At 40.4% G+C, this 15,397-nt stretch overlaps 1 protein-coding gene across 2 annotated transcripts in view; it reads left to right on the top strand.

Annotated features, from left to right (window-relative positions):
* megf6 (multiple EGF like domains 6) overlaps positions 1-12,798 on the top strand; it is a 117,074-nt gene extending 104,276 nt beyond the window's left edge. For both annotated transcript variants that reach the window (XM_036558675.1, XM_036558666.1), the window contains 4 exons: positions 3,146-3,274; positions 5,103-5,231; positions 6,392-6,520; positions 10,694-12,798. In XM_036558675.1, coding sequence (XP_036414568.1) covers positions 3,146-3,274; positions 5,103-5,231; positions 6,392-6,520; positions 10,694-10,740 — 434 coding nt within the window. In that variant the 3' untranslated portion in view covers positions 10,741-12,798. The remainder of the gene's footprint in view (positions 1-3,145; positions 3,275-5,102; positions 5,232-6,391; positions 6,521-10,693) is intronic.
* Positions 12,799-15,397: the final 2,599 nt, after the last annotated feature.

Below are 15,397 nucleotides of genomic sequence, written 5' to 3'. Positions count from 1 at the left end.
TGTGCATAAGTCAGAAACCACCCTTCATTTATTTAATCCCCAATCAAAGCAGCCATTAAGTACAAGTTGTTCTTATTTCCAACACCAGAAAAATCCAAAAGCATGTACTTAGGAGAAAATCATACAGAAGCCTAAACAACTAAATATAATGGGACATTCTTTCATTCTTTTCAGGAAACCTTCAAGGTTCAGTCTTAGAAGTTTGCATTTTCTGTTTCTTACGATCGAGGGTAATCAAACACATTTAATGATTTTGAGGTCTGGACTCTAGGGTGGTCAGACCATTGTTCTGAGAACACCGGCAATTTCTTTGTCTGATTTGCAAATTTTCCCTTTTTTGTCTAGTTCCTTTTCTCAGTAACATTACCTGCAGTTTAGGAAACACCTGATTTTTTCTGCATTTTCCTTTGACTTTCCCCTTTCTTGTGCAAGCGGATCATTTTAAATCTAATTTCCTCAGAATTATCTCCTGAAGATGAGTAACTTGTATTTAATGGCTTTTGCACAGCCCTGTATGTAATTGAATGTACATTCTATTTAACTTCTGTACCAACACACTTGCATTTTTTTCTGTTTCATTTGATGGAAAAAATGCAGAGGTGGAAAATACATAACAGTAATAAGCAATATTTTGGAACATTTGCACTGTACTTGAATATTACTGAAATACTCATAGTTCTACTCAATTACATTGTCAAGAGAAAAAACATACTTTTTACTCCTTACACTTTCATAAATATATATTACAAATCTCAAATCTTTTTCTTTTGCGAATTAGTTGAGTTCCTTTACATTTGAATTTTTAATTACAACATCCAACCAAATTTATATCATTCTAAATGATACAGCCAATAACTATTAGTCATTGTACTAACACACCACTAAACGAAAAAAAAAATTATAGTAGGCGTTTTCACACAAGTACTCTTTTAAAAGAGTAACACAGTATTCAGTTTTGACACTCATTCTTCACTTAAATATAATTTCTCTGCACTTTTTGCCCCCCTGCAAAAATGTAAAGGATATTTTTCTTTCCACAAAACAAGCCTGTACACACAACAACTGCTCATCAAATTTAAATGATAATAATATATTCTTCTTGTGTCGTGTGGATTAAAAGATTAGAATCTACACTTACCTGCAGAATTTCAACACAGAATTTTCTCAGTTTGAGATAAGAGTGAAAAAGTGCTTACAATCCCAACTGCAAAGCTTGGGACAGTATGTGAAATGCAAAGGAAAACAGAAAGCAGTGGTAAGTAAATTCTGTTTGGCCTGTATTAAAATGGAAATGGTACAAAAACTCAATATTTGAGTTTTACCTTATGAACTTTATTGTTTTTGTAAATATACACTCATTCCAAATTTGATGCCTGCAACACGTTCCAAAAAGGTATGGACAGGAACATGGTTACTACTGTGTTACATCACCTTTCCTTTTTCCCAGCATGTAATAAATGTTTGGGGACTGAAGACAAAACCTGATTAAATTTTGGAAGCAGAATCTTCTTTCTTCTCTTTCACGTCTTTAGCTGTGCAACTATATAGGACTTTCATTTATTGTATTTTGAGCTTAATAAATCTGCCATGCGTTTTCATTGGGAGACAGTTGTGGGACTGCAGGCAGGCCAGTCTATCAACCGCACTCTCTGATTACGCAGCCTTGCTGTTGTAACACATTCAGAATGTGGTATGGAATTGTCATGTTGAAATAAGCATGGGTGTCCTTGAAAAAGACGTCGTCTAGAAGTCAGCCTATGTTGCTCCAAAATGTGTTCAGCATTAATGGTGCTTTCACAGATGTGCAAGTTGCCCACTAATACACCCTTGTTGTATGACAAACTCTGGCTTTTGAACTTTACAGTAGTAACAATCTGGATGGTCCTTTTCTGCTTTGGTGCAGTCAACATGACAGTATTTCCATAAACAATCTGCAAAGTTGACTCATCAGACTACAATACACATTTCCTTTGTGTACAAGTCCATTTCAGATAAGCTTGAGCCCAGAGAAGTCTTAAATTGCATTTGTGAATGGGGTGACGGACACTGTTTTGACTGTGGTTTGTCAAAATATTGCCGAGCCCATGCAGTGATATCCATCACAGAAACATGCCGATTTTAGAGGCAGTGCTGTCTGAGGAGACTGAAGCTCATCGGCTTTCAGTTGTGATTTTCAACCTTTTTATGCACAGAGATCTATCGGGATTCCCTGAATCACTTAAAGAGATGCACTGTAGAGGTTAAAATACTAAAATTCCTGCCTTCACTCACCTGAAGAACATTATTTTTAAACTGCCAGATTTTTTGCTGACAAAGTGGTGAGCCCCGATGCATCCTTGCTCATGAAGGATTAGGCCTTTCCTGGATGCGCCTTGTTTAAGATGTTTTTTGAACAGGTTACAATGTTCCTAGTCTTAAATCACTCTGATTCTAACCTTTTTGGAACATGTTACAGGCATCAGTTTCAGAATGAGCATTTGATTACAAAAAAAAACAATGAAGTTGATTAGGTAAAACATTACATTTCTTGATCTTGTACTGTTTCAAATAGAGGTCAAAACAGATTTACAAATGACTTCTGGTTTTATTTGCATTTCACACACTGTCTCAACTTTTCTGGAATTGAGGTTTGTAATATAAAATTATAACACGCCTTTATCACCAGTAATATCTATCAATTAAAATCATTTTAATGAGTGCCTCATCAAGAAAATACTAATAATATCAACAGAAAGATCTGACAAAACACAAAACAATGTTATGTAAGATTTTAAAAGCCTCCTAAACGTTAACTACTAAGCATACTGTCTATCTCTTTCCCTATTAGTATCTACCCAACATGAAAACTTGTGAAAACAGTTTTTTATGGAGGGCAGTGATGATCACTAAGACTGCTCACTTTTATGAGCAAACTTTACCATTTAGAATAAATCAGGTTTGATTTAAAAGTAAAAACACGTAAATGTTACAGTGTGCAGCCTTCATTCTTTCATATTATCAACCAACTTAGCAACTATTAGTGTTTAACACCAAACAGTCACATACCAAGTGACAAAATTTCTAAAGTCAGTGTGATTTTGCTCTGATTTTTGTTTGAGTGTGACTCTAATATGAATGGCTAATTTTCTCTCCACATCTATCCCAGAATGCCCTGCTGGATTTTTCGGAAAGCTCTGCTCACAGCCCTGTGAATGCACTCACGGACATACGTGTGATCATGTGACAGGACGGTGCACGTGCCCTCCAGGTTATCATGGCGACCACTGTCAGAAACGTAAGTAACTCACATCTAAATAAACACCATTTCAGCTTGAAAACACTAGACAACAATTAAGTAAAGTTTGATTTTGACTATTATTTTTCAATAGTTAACATAAAACTCTATATATAAATTTATTAACACTTTGGGCTCATTAAAGTGTCTTCTTTGGTATGAAAATTCATTTTTTTGTAATGATTTGACAGTTTTCTTTTCTAAAGTACTGTTAAAAGCACAATGGCCCAATTAAGGTGATTTAAACACCTGAAAGGTTTGGGTGCCAAGGGGAATGAGGGGATAAAATGTGTTGGGTTTGTCATGTATTTTCCCTAAGATAACACTTATGCCCATTAGTTTTGCTCTAATCAGCTTTTTGTTGAATATGTTATCATTATTGCAACTCAAAAAAGAAAACGTTTTGAAAATTTTAAATTTGTAATTTGTAACTTGTAAATGTACTTTCAGCAAGTTGAGCAGACCTATGAATAAACAAAGGTAGCAGCAAAGTGGAAAGCTGCTGTTCTTCTCTGTGGTTCCAGAAAGTTGAGGAGCAGTAAGAATGAAAGTGTGAGACTACAATCACAAAGGAGCTGGAACACTTAAGTGTATGCATGATATACACTGATCAGCCATAACATTAAAACCACCTCCTTGTTTCTACACTCTTTGTGCATTTTATCAGCTCCACTTACTATATAGTTTTACTTTATAGTTTCACTTTATAGTTCTACAATCACAGACTGTCCATCTGTTTCTCTGCTTACTTTTTTACCCTTTTACTCTGTTCTTCAGTGGTCAGGACCTCCACAGGACCCCCAGAGGACCACCACAGACCATGTATTATTTGGGTTATGGATAATTTTCAACACTATCTTGTCATTCCAAACAGTGCTGCTGGACTCCACTCACCACTCACTGTCCACTCTATCAGACACACTAACCTTGTTGGTCCAGCTTGTAGATGTAAAGTCTTAGACAGTAGCTCATTTGTTGCTGCACAGTTTGTGTTGGTCATCCTCTAGTCCTTCAACAGTGGTCACAGGAAGTGCTGTTGGATGGATATTTTTGGTTGGTGGACTATTCTCAGTCCAGCAGTGACACTGAGGTGATTAAAAACTCCAGCAGCGCTGCTGTGTCTGATCCACTCATACCAGCACAACACACTACCCCTACGTCAGTGTCACTGCAGTGCTGAGAATGGTCACCGGTCACCCCAGAGTCCACACCTCAACATCATTGATTGTGTCTGCTTACTTGGATCTGGAGAAGTAGAAAATGCAAGCAACTTCTGAGCCTGAACTATGGAGCTGTGGAAAAATATCCATGCAGATTTCTCTGTAAAACTGAAAGTGGGTCTCCTGAAAAGAATGGAAGATGTAATAAATGCACAGTGTGGACACGCTAAATACAGAAAAACTGATATTATATTTAGTTGTTTGTATAATATTTGAAGACCTGTTGCTGCTATTTGTCTTCTGTGTGAATGTGTGTGAGAGAGAGTGGATAAAATCTTTTCTTCGTTCATTAGAAGGGTGTGTGTGCACAAGTCTGGTGGCACACTCTCTCCTTTTCTCAGCAGCCAGTCAGAGGTGGTTATTTGATCAGAGACAGGTATTTCCGTACACTCTAATGAGTTCCTGGTGCATCACAATGCCCTGTGTGTGTGTGTGTGTTCATCCCAGCCACAAGTTATTTGATCTCTTCACCTCCTGTAAGCTCATGTAGAATCCCTGCTGTGTGAGCGCTGCGGTCTCACTGCCCATTCCTGAGTCAGAGTCAGATTGCAGTATGCAGCAGATGCTGAGCAAGCACTCACAACTACTGTGTGTGTGTGTGTTTACAGGTTGTGCAGCGGGCCGTTTCGGTGTGGGCTGTGTACATCAGTGTAAGTGCGCTGAGGGAGTCCCTTGTGATCCGGTCACAGGCCAGTGCCTTTGCCCCCCAGGGAAGACTGGGGAGTACTGCGATAAAGGTACAAACATACACTCAGTGAGAAAGGCGTAAGGCATGTCTCTGAGCACAGTTAGTGTACTGATAAACTTTGGTTGCCATAGTTGAAAACATATATGGTAGAGGCTAAATGCTAGTGCTGCTGTTTGGTGCCTTAGGCCCATCACTGCCTTTAGATCGTTTGGTAAAATGTGCACTGAACATGGCGTCAACTACTTGAGACAAACCTCTCTATTACAATAAAATGGCTTCCCATCACAACACAAATCATAACATGGTATATCCAACCACAGTGCAAATCATAACATGGTATATTCGATCACAATACAAATCATAACATGGTATACCCTATCACCACAATATAATCGTAACCTGTGATGGGACATATTATGATTTGTATTGTGGTGCGATATACCATGTTATGATTTGTATTGTACAATGCAGGCCATGACAGTGCAAACTGTAACATGGTATATCCAAACACAATACAAATCATAATGTTATGTCCCATCGCAATACAGATGCACTACTCCTATTTAAGTTGTCTTTACTGTAATCATAATTTTTGTCCTGCAACATTTTTAGAAAACTCTCTAGAAATATCCCCATTAATAAGCACACTTGCCAAAACGACCATTACAAGAATAGGCAAGACATGCATGATGTCCAAAGATTGCTTCTTTAGTTTTACACTTAAGCTACAAGAAAGTGCAGCTAGCAACTAATTTTTGGTTAGTTTTGCTGTGCTTTTTGATTTGATATTGATTGCTAAATAAAGAGCAATATTGGTTTCAATGGAGAGATTTTTGCACTCATGCTTCTTTGGTTGGATTTGGGTCGAGTGAGACTTGATTGGAAGATGCTCACGTCAAATGATCCCTCAGACATGCACAAAACAAGGACTCTTTATGCATAGTTTTTTAGCTAGTACAACTTAATCAGAACTACCTAGTGTCAGTGCTATAATTTAGCCAAATGCTAACAGTGTTTTACTGGTTAGCCAAATTCTTGCTTGCATTGTGCCTTAAAACTTAACACTGCATCCAGAGTCAGGCCTGGCTGAATGTAACTTTACTCCCATAATCTGAAATCTCACACACATCAAAAGTGCAGACAAAATTCAGTCTTTATGATAACAGTCATTATCGTTATCACTAAAATATGTTACCCTCTCTTTCTCAGAGTGTGTGAGTGGACAGTATGGTCCTGACTGTTCTCTGCAGTGCCACTGCACTCATGGAGGACAATGTGACCCTCGCAACGGACGATGCGTGTGTCCGCTCACCTGGCTCGGACCCACCTGTGGGGAGGGTGAGTGTGTATTCATTGAAAACCACTGAGCAAACGCCCCCCCCAGTTCTCCTCCCTTCTTGATCATCAAGTCCACATGTTTCCACACTCCTCTGCCATTTTCTGTTTTTCTCTCTCTTCCTTCATCCCTCTTTCTCTACACCAATCTCTGTCCATCACACGGCACAGACAGAAACGTGGCATCTCGGCTGAAACAGCTCAAAGAATCTGACAGTAGGAATGTGTGTGTGCCTGTGCTTGGGCCCCTGAGCTGTTGAGGTTCATCCGTCTCTCTGCATATTGGTCAGTCTCTCTGACAGTTATGTTAAGTGAACCACAGCAGGGTGTCTGCGTGTGTGTGCGCGTGTGTGAAGTTTGCTTTGAGCTACGTGGTCTGACCCCTCTCCAGTGCTGCTCTGAGGGGGGTCACACACCATGCGCCCCAAAACCTCCTGAAACCTTCCACATTTGCTTCTCATTTCAAGCTCCCTTGTTTCTTACTCACTTCTCTTTCTTTTAGCATGGCTCCATCGCCTGTGTCTTGCCTCTCTCGTTCTCTTTCTTTCATCACTTCTGACTTGTTCTGTTCTCTTACTCCCTCTCTTTGATGCAAACACATGGTGTATCCCACCGCAGCATAAATATTCTTAAAAGAACCCCAGTGTAGCAAGTACAGTGTTCCCCTAGATGTGTTTATTCAGGCTGGGTGGTAGATTCTTCTAGGCTACCAGTGTTGTCATGCATGCATTATGTCATCAAACGCTGAGAATACAAGTTTTATATTTTCTACACTTGTATTTTCAAGAACTGCAATTGTGATTTACTAGGTGTTTATTTAAATTATATCAGTTAGTTAAATTATACCAGAACAATTCATGTGTGACTGAATGCTGGACAGGTTATAATGGGTCAAAGAATAACTTTACATACATTTTTCTAGAAATGCATAAGAATAATGCATTTAAACCAACCCTAAGTACAAGTTATTTCCGATTCATGAACGAATCATTCTTTTGAGCTGGTTCTTTCCAATGAATCACTCATACCAGTTCAAAAGTACAACCGAATTGAATGTTTCTGTAGCATCTTTGCAAGGTTTACATCTGTGTTATGGTTTAGCTTCATGAAGGCATAGCATAAAACGCCACATATTAGGAACTACCACTGTGAATTCACCACTTATGCATTCTCTCCGTGAGTTGCAGACCACTGCTTCCAAAAATAAGTCAGTCGGTTGAATCAGGCGTTTGATTCATTAAAATGTTTTTGAAATTTTTCCCAGTTTTCTCTCCAATTTAGTCATGTGCATTTACACCCACTATCTAGGTCTCCCATCACACGATACTACCCACACTGGGAGTCCGCAGAGTCATGTGAAGACAGCCACTGCTTTTTTTTTCAACTGCTGCTAGCCCAATGTCTTTGGACAACTGAATGCGGTCTGAGGTATCACAAAATGTGTTTGAGATAAATGTCCTTAACTAAACACATCGAACTGTCTACTTAAGGACAGCATGTGTTGAGTGTTACATTGGTATTCGGTTCATCAACAAAAGGCCTTCAAATGTAACTTTCATACAGGGAAGTATGATAACCAGGAAGTATGTGGACACCCTCCTTCCTAATTACTCAGGAGTTCAGTGACTTTAAACATGGCACTGACATGTGATGCCATCTTTGCCACAAGTCAGTTCATGACATTTCTGCCATGTAAATCATCATCATCATCATCATCGTCGTTAACCGCTTAGTCCAGCTAGGGTCGCGGTAGCAGTTGGGAGAGCAGAGAATCCCAGACGACCCTGTCCCCCGCAACTTCCTCCAGCTCATTCCCGGGGACCCCAAGCCGCTCCCAGGCCAACCTGGAGATATAATCCCTCCAGCGCGTCCTAGGATGACCCCGGTCTTGTCCCGGTAGGCCGTGCCTGGTACACCCCCTACGGGAGGCGTCCAGGGGGCATCCGGATCAGATGCCCGAACCACCTCAGCTGGCTCCTCTCAAGTAGCGGCTCTACTCCGAGCTCCTCCCAGATGGCTGAGCTCCTCACCCTATCAAATAGAGTGTAGCCTGCCACCCTGCGAAGAAAGCTCATTTCCGCCGCTTGTATTTGCGACCTCATTCTTTCGGTCATTACCCATAGCTCATGACCATAGGTGAGGGTCGGGATGTAGACCGACCGGTAAACAGAGAGCTCCCTCTTCACCACTACAGTCCGGTACAGCGACCGCATTACTGCTGCCGCCTGTCCCAGCCTGCGGTCGATCTCACGATCCCTCTTCCCATCACTCGTGAACAAGACCCCGAGATACTTAAACTCCTCCACCTGGGGCAAGTCCTTTCCCCTTACCTGGAGTGGGCATGCCATCCTTTTCCGGGCTAAGACCATGGAGGTGCTGATCCACATACCAACCGCTTCACACTCAGCTGCAAACTGCTCTAGTGCGCGCTGGAGGCATCCATGTGATCCAGCCAAAAGAACAACATTGTCTGCAAATAGCAGAGACGCCACCCTTCGGCCTCCACACATAATGCCCTCCTGACCACGGCTACGCCTTGACACCCTGTCCATGAATATCACGAACAGGAGTGGAGACAGGGCACAACCCTGGAGGAGTCCAACGCTAACACTGAAAGAGTCCGACTTAATGCCGAGTATACGAACACAGCTCTCGCTCCGGGCGTACAGAGATTGAATGGCCCGGAGTAGCAGCCCCGGCACCCCATACTCCCGGAAGACCTCCCACAAGATATCTCGGGGAACACGGTCGTAAGACTTCTCCAAATCCACAACACATGTAGACTGGGTTGGCAAATTCCCATGCCCCCTCAATAATCCGTGAGAGGGTGAAAAGCTGGTCCATTGTTCCACGGCCGGGACAGAATCCACATTGTTCCTCCTCAATCCGAGGTTCAACTATCGGTCGAAAGGCCATGTAAATCTGTCTCGGTTAACTGTAAGCTAGATCTGTCGCTAGAAAGGCCATGTAAATCTGTCTCGGTTAACTGTAAGCACTATTATTGTGGAATGGATGCATCTAGAAGCAACAGCAGTTCAGCCATGAAGCGGTACACCATGCAAACTCACTGAGTGGGGTCAGCGAGTGCTTAAGTGCATAGCATGTAAAAATTGCCTATTCTGTGCTGCATCACTCACAACAGATTTCCAAACTTTACTAAATATTTTACCAAATATAAGTTATTCATTTTTCAAAATCAGGAAAAAGCAGGTAACATTTAACAGAAAATGACAGAAGCGTCAACAACTGAAGATTTTTTTTCAGTATTTAAAGAGTCCATATTTTGCCTTTATTAACTTAGTTTCCATTTTTTCAGGAGACTTGCTTTGAGTTTTTTTCATATACTGTTCAATTTTAGAAGATGGTTACAATTTCTTTGTTTCAATGACACTCAGGTCTGGGCTCTTATGAAAACACCAGCAGCTTCTTTGTTTGATTAGCAAATTTTCTTCTCTTTTTGCCTATTTCATTTTTTTCTCAGTAAGGACTTCATGACAGCTGCACATCCTTTTAGACCCATAGTGTTGATTTTATCTTCCCTTATAGTATATATAATCTCTTCAGAAATAACTTTGATGGCCGGGTTCTTTTTCAATACCGTATATAACTCCAGTATCAGCCTATACTGACTATACATTATTTCTTCTTTAAAGGACTACTATGCTTAAAAATTAGCTCATTTTAATTGAAACTGATCTAATGCTAACTCTGGTTTTTTCAATTCTAACAGAATATTCTTAGACTGACATTTAAATGTATGCTATCACACTAAAACTGCTCGCACACTCTGCTACCCACAGGAAGACATGCACAGCTAACATGACATCATATAGTGTGTGCTGTTTCAGGCTCGATTTGTTACAAGATTGAATCAGATTCATTCTTTCTTGCCTCTAATGTCCAAGCTAGCATTTTTTGCTGACATCAGCCTGATACAGATGTTAATGTATAACATTATGCCATCTCGCCTGATAGGAGAACACTTACTCACAGCCTTCTCTACCTACAACCTGCTTAGTCCTCTATTTTTCCATACAGAGAGCGCTCTTTACCCAGTTTCCTTCATGATTCTTTCTGTCTCTCACGTAACTTCATAATTCACTTCTGCCAATGTATTGATTGACCTACCGTGATATACATATGAATAGATTCTGTCTCTGTCTCTCGTTTCTGTAGATTCTGCTGCGGTCTCTTTATCACTGAAGAGGCGACGAGGCGTGTAACACGGTGCCCCAAGCTCAGACACAAATGGACAGCTGCTTTAGTATGATTTTTGTGTGTGTGTCACAGACTTTCTACTTTCATTAAAAATGAAGGTGATCCGGTTAAAACGAAGGGGATTAGCGCAAGACATAAAACCTAGACTTTGCCACTGGGCTCGTTCTGTACCACTGAGGCGCCACAGTGAGTTTGTGTGGCTATGTGTGTACATTTGTCCCCTAAAACAGGACTGCATTGCGCTCAGTTTGTCACTTTGCGTGTTCAAGAATGCAGATTTGAACATGATTTGGCCATATAAAACCAGCAAAAAGCACATTTGAGTTTCTGTTCCATTCAAGCCCAACGTCCCACAGCACTCTTTTAATCCGTGTCAGTCAAACAGCCCAGTACCCACAGAGCCATGACCACGTTTCTCTATTACAGGATACAAGCGTGCAACCTCAACCTTTCATATTTACTGCAGACCACAGTAAAAAACATGTCACTGAAATAACCCTCAAACATAATCTCTCTGCAGCGGAACATACTCAGGGTGCCTTGATCTTTCTCCACATATCACATAGAGCTTATTACTGAACTGGTAAATACACCACGATATTGAATTCACCAGTCCATCATAACGTCACATGATCTAAATGGTGCTTAATGGTTTTCATATCATGTAGTATCACAAATATTTTGTGTGATAATGATGATTATTATTTAAAAATGTCCAGCGCGGTCGGCACTGTCCACTTGAGCGTGGGTGTGGATTTGGAGCTCCTTATGTATTTCCTGTGATGTGATTTCTGTGACAGCACCCCCCCCAAAGCACCGGTAGAAACGTCTAAATATCCAGTTACTTCCCCCATTAGTTCGAGCGGCTTTGTGTAAATTGTTAAAAGCGAACTGTCGGGCTGAATCGGACTGGTGTAAACGAAAACTCAAGTCACCGAAGATCAGTGATCCACCAAAGCTTACATGCCAAACAGCTATAATCCGTACAAATGACCAGCACTCGTACTGTAGTTTCAACAAAAGGCTTCATTTGCTGTAAAAATGAGATGTGAAACAAGAGCGTTTTTGTCTTCTGGAATACTTTGTATTTACTTATATTTATGTTGTGTGGTCGTGAAACTCAAATACTGTCTCGCTGATCAAACGCTGAGTGAAATGGTGCTATAATGAAGAATATACTGAGCTTTGAATTAAATCTTTGTTTTTTCAAGAAAACATTGTGTCTGTTCCTACAGCTATTTTAATTGTATGTTTCATTTCCACTAGGAAGCTGATGTGCAAAAGTTTTTGCTGTTTGGTTTGCACTGCAGGATACTGGTATTTTCTTCTTTACTGGGTAAAACCATAGAGTAATTGCATACATTTATACATAGATCCCTTATTTGAGGGAGACATAAGTAATTCCATATTGGCTTCTTGGCTAGTCTCGCGGGGCCAGACGTGATCTTGTAACATTTGGGGACGACCTTGAACAATTTTGGGCTAAATATGTAGACTTATTAGGGTGGGAACAAACTGAGTGGGACATTTTTGAACTAATTCAATGCCTCCTGAAGACAACGCTCAAAGTATGGTGGTGATGGTACACTCGTCAACAGTGTCTGATGAACAACTGTCATCAGCCCGTGGATGTCATGTAAGTTAGCATCCCTGAAAAGTCCCTCAAAAACTAGGATTAATTAAGCATGTAGATGTATGTGCTGTATATAGAGTAATTACATGCAGTAAAAATAAACAATACCTCTTTTGATATAAAAACAGTTCTATTAGTTAAGGATAGTGATTTCCTAGCTTGCTCATTTGGCTTGCATTATTATTGTATTCTGCATGTTAAAAGAGCATGAACTCAAGGAATTTGGGGGTGGGTTTTAGAGGGGCCATTCTCATATTAGTGACAGATTTTGTCGCAATCCAGCACCAAAAGTTCCACAGTTTGTCCCTAGATTCTCACTATAAAATCACGCCTGGCCCCACGAGACTATTTCTTGACTAGAGCTGTGTGTTGCTACATCACTAGCTGCACAAGAAAGCTAACATTTCTAGATGTGGTATTTGCATTTGCTCTCAACATGAGGACCAAAAGAAGAACAGTAAAGCAGGCCATCATGAGACTGTGAAGTGTGAAGCAAACTGTATTGTGACTCGTAATAAATTGGAATCAAAACAAACTGGCTCACTTTTGCTGAAGTGTACAGGAGCCTCTTTGCCAAATGCCTCAAAACTGCAATGTTCAAGTGCAATGTTCTGCACTCAAAAGCCTCTAAAACAAGCAGGAACCTAAAAAGGCTGCAGTACAGACCTGGCAGAGCATCACAATAGAAGACACTCAGTATCTAGTGATGTCAATGGACCACAGGCTTCACTGTCATTGCAAAAGGATCTGTAAACAAACGCTAATCATTATAATTTAATATAAAGCTGACACTTTGACACTTTAACTGAATTACCAGTGTTTCATTAGAAATGTAAGAATGTCGTTGTCCTGTTCATTACATGCTGCACATATACAGCTGTATGCAAAAGTTTGTGCAACCCTGGTCAAGATCCATTGATTTTTTACGTGAAAATAAGTTAACACATTCTGTACAGGGAACACACATTACATTTTTATGCATTATTTTAACATATTGGGAAAAAGCACCCTGTGCAAAAGTTATGGCACACTATGTTTTACATTTTTTTTTTTTTTGATATGTTAAACTTATAAACAGATAGATATTGTACACTGTAATTTGAAGAAAAATGCCATATTTAAGTTCTCTGTAGATGATGTTTTAACTTATTTTCACTTAGAAAATCAACAAAACGTAATTTGACTGGGGCTTTTAATCTTTTGCATATGACTGTATGTGCTTTATTTATACATTAATGCACATTAGATATTTAATGACACAATGAATGATAATTAAAATGAGTTGTATGGGCCTTATTATATATTATTGGTATACTGGTATATATTATGATATACCAGTACCTTTTAATGGGTTTTTTTGGGTTAGGTTTGGGATTGCTCTGATGCCTTAGTTGTTTGAAATGTCTGGTAAGCCAGTTTTATTATAAGTGTTAACTAAACAAATCAATGTAAGTTTAATAGTGTAACATACATGTGTGGCAGGTGAGAGTGCACTGTGTTCATAAGTGAAGGAGAAAGATTTGTAGGGCTATAAAAGGCCTATGAGGCTTCTGTGTATGTGTGATTGAAGATAGGTCAGCAGTAAGGCCAGTCTCCACCCAGAGGTGAGGCAGAGCAGAAGGAGGTCACCTGTCACCCCCTGACAGCTCACCTGAGTGGAACAGAGTGTGTGCTACGATCATAGCCCTGTCCCTAAAGCATTTCTCAAGCGCACTGGACCATCACTGCAGGTAGGACGACCAGGCGGAGACCCCGGAGCCCCTGGACTGATGGATGGGGGGCTTCTCTGGCTGCCCCATGTTGTGACAGCCGACAGATGTTCTCCAATAATGTTTATCAGGCAAAGCCTTCAGCCAGGGACGACACACACCTGTTCCTAGTCGAGCCAGGGCCTCAGAGACCATCCATACGCGCGCACACCTGACACCAGTCAAACAGGCCTCCGAGGGCCATCCATCCAGCAAGCGCTGGGTGGCCGCAACGTTACACACCATGACTTTAATCTGCCAACATGCCAAACACACACTCCCTCGGCACAAGTGTCCGTCAAACTGCGTCCCCAAAAATAAATCGCTAACTCTGGCTCCAGTAAACGTATTCAAAGTTAGAAAGCTCCTCTCGCTGCATTCTTGACATCCTGTGTAGCTTGACATGAAACAGCCTTCACGATGAATTTAGTTTTACTGTCCTGACCACGTGCCGCCAGTCAGCAATCAGTGCAGGCCGTAAAATGTATATTTAAATGGCACATTCTGCACTGGTTTTAGATACTTGTGCTACTTTCAAAAATGTCCCCTTGATTGGGTTTCCGCTGTGGACCAGGAGCCTGGCCAAGACTGATTTCGAGAATGTTTCGGTACAACATCGCAGGAATCGTAATGGAGCATCCTTTACAGAGCTCTTTTTTAATGACTGATTAGTTTCATCACTGTCAATCAGTCACTGCATGACATCATCACCTGTGTCTGTCATCTTTGTGATCTAAATCCGCTTTGTTCTTTATTCCTCATTAAATATGTTTACATATCTGGGCCGTTCTCCATTTAGAGTGAGAATTCAGGTGGATATATTTTTTAAATAATTAATTTCTTTCATCCCAACTAACTAAATAATCTTAATGTGTCCATTAACATCTACCATTATCATATATGCAAAAGCAGAGCTTAATTCCAAACATATTTTATAGTCACTGGTACTGTGACACCAGTGACATTCTGGTTAAAATTGAGGATTTTGTACATTGGCTGACTCATTGTTGGTCAGGTGAGCTTGTGCAACTATTTAAAATCAGTAATAAAAGTGATAATATGGCATCATTTTGTCAAAATTTTAATTATCCAGCCATTAAAGCACATAACACCAGTGACACATAGAAGTTATGTGCTGCCTGATAAAGTATGGACTCACCTTCTCATGTCTTGAGATGCTTCCTCTCTGATGAGCCTCGACCCAAGAAAGCCGTTTAATAGAGCTGAAAATACTGTGTTAAAATGTAATATAAGAGTCCTGATAACACCAATGACCAAAAT

Source organism: Colossoma macropomum, unplaced genomic scaffold, assembly GCF_904425465.1.
Source record: "Colossoma macropomum unplaced genomic scaffold, Colossoma_macropomum, whole genome shotgun sequence".
NCBI lineage: Eukaryota > Metazoa > Chordata > Actinopteri > Characiformes > Serrasalmidae > Colossoma > Colossoma macropomum.
Note: the sequence above shows the minus strand (reverse complement) of the source record. Positions and strands in the feature narration are given on the sequence as shown.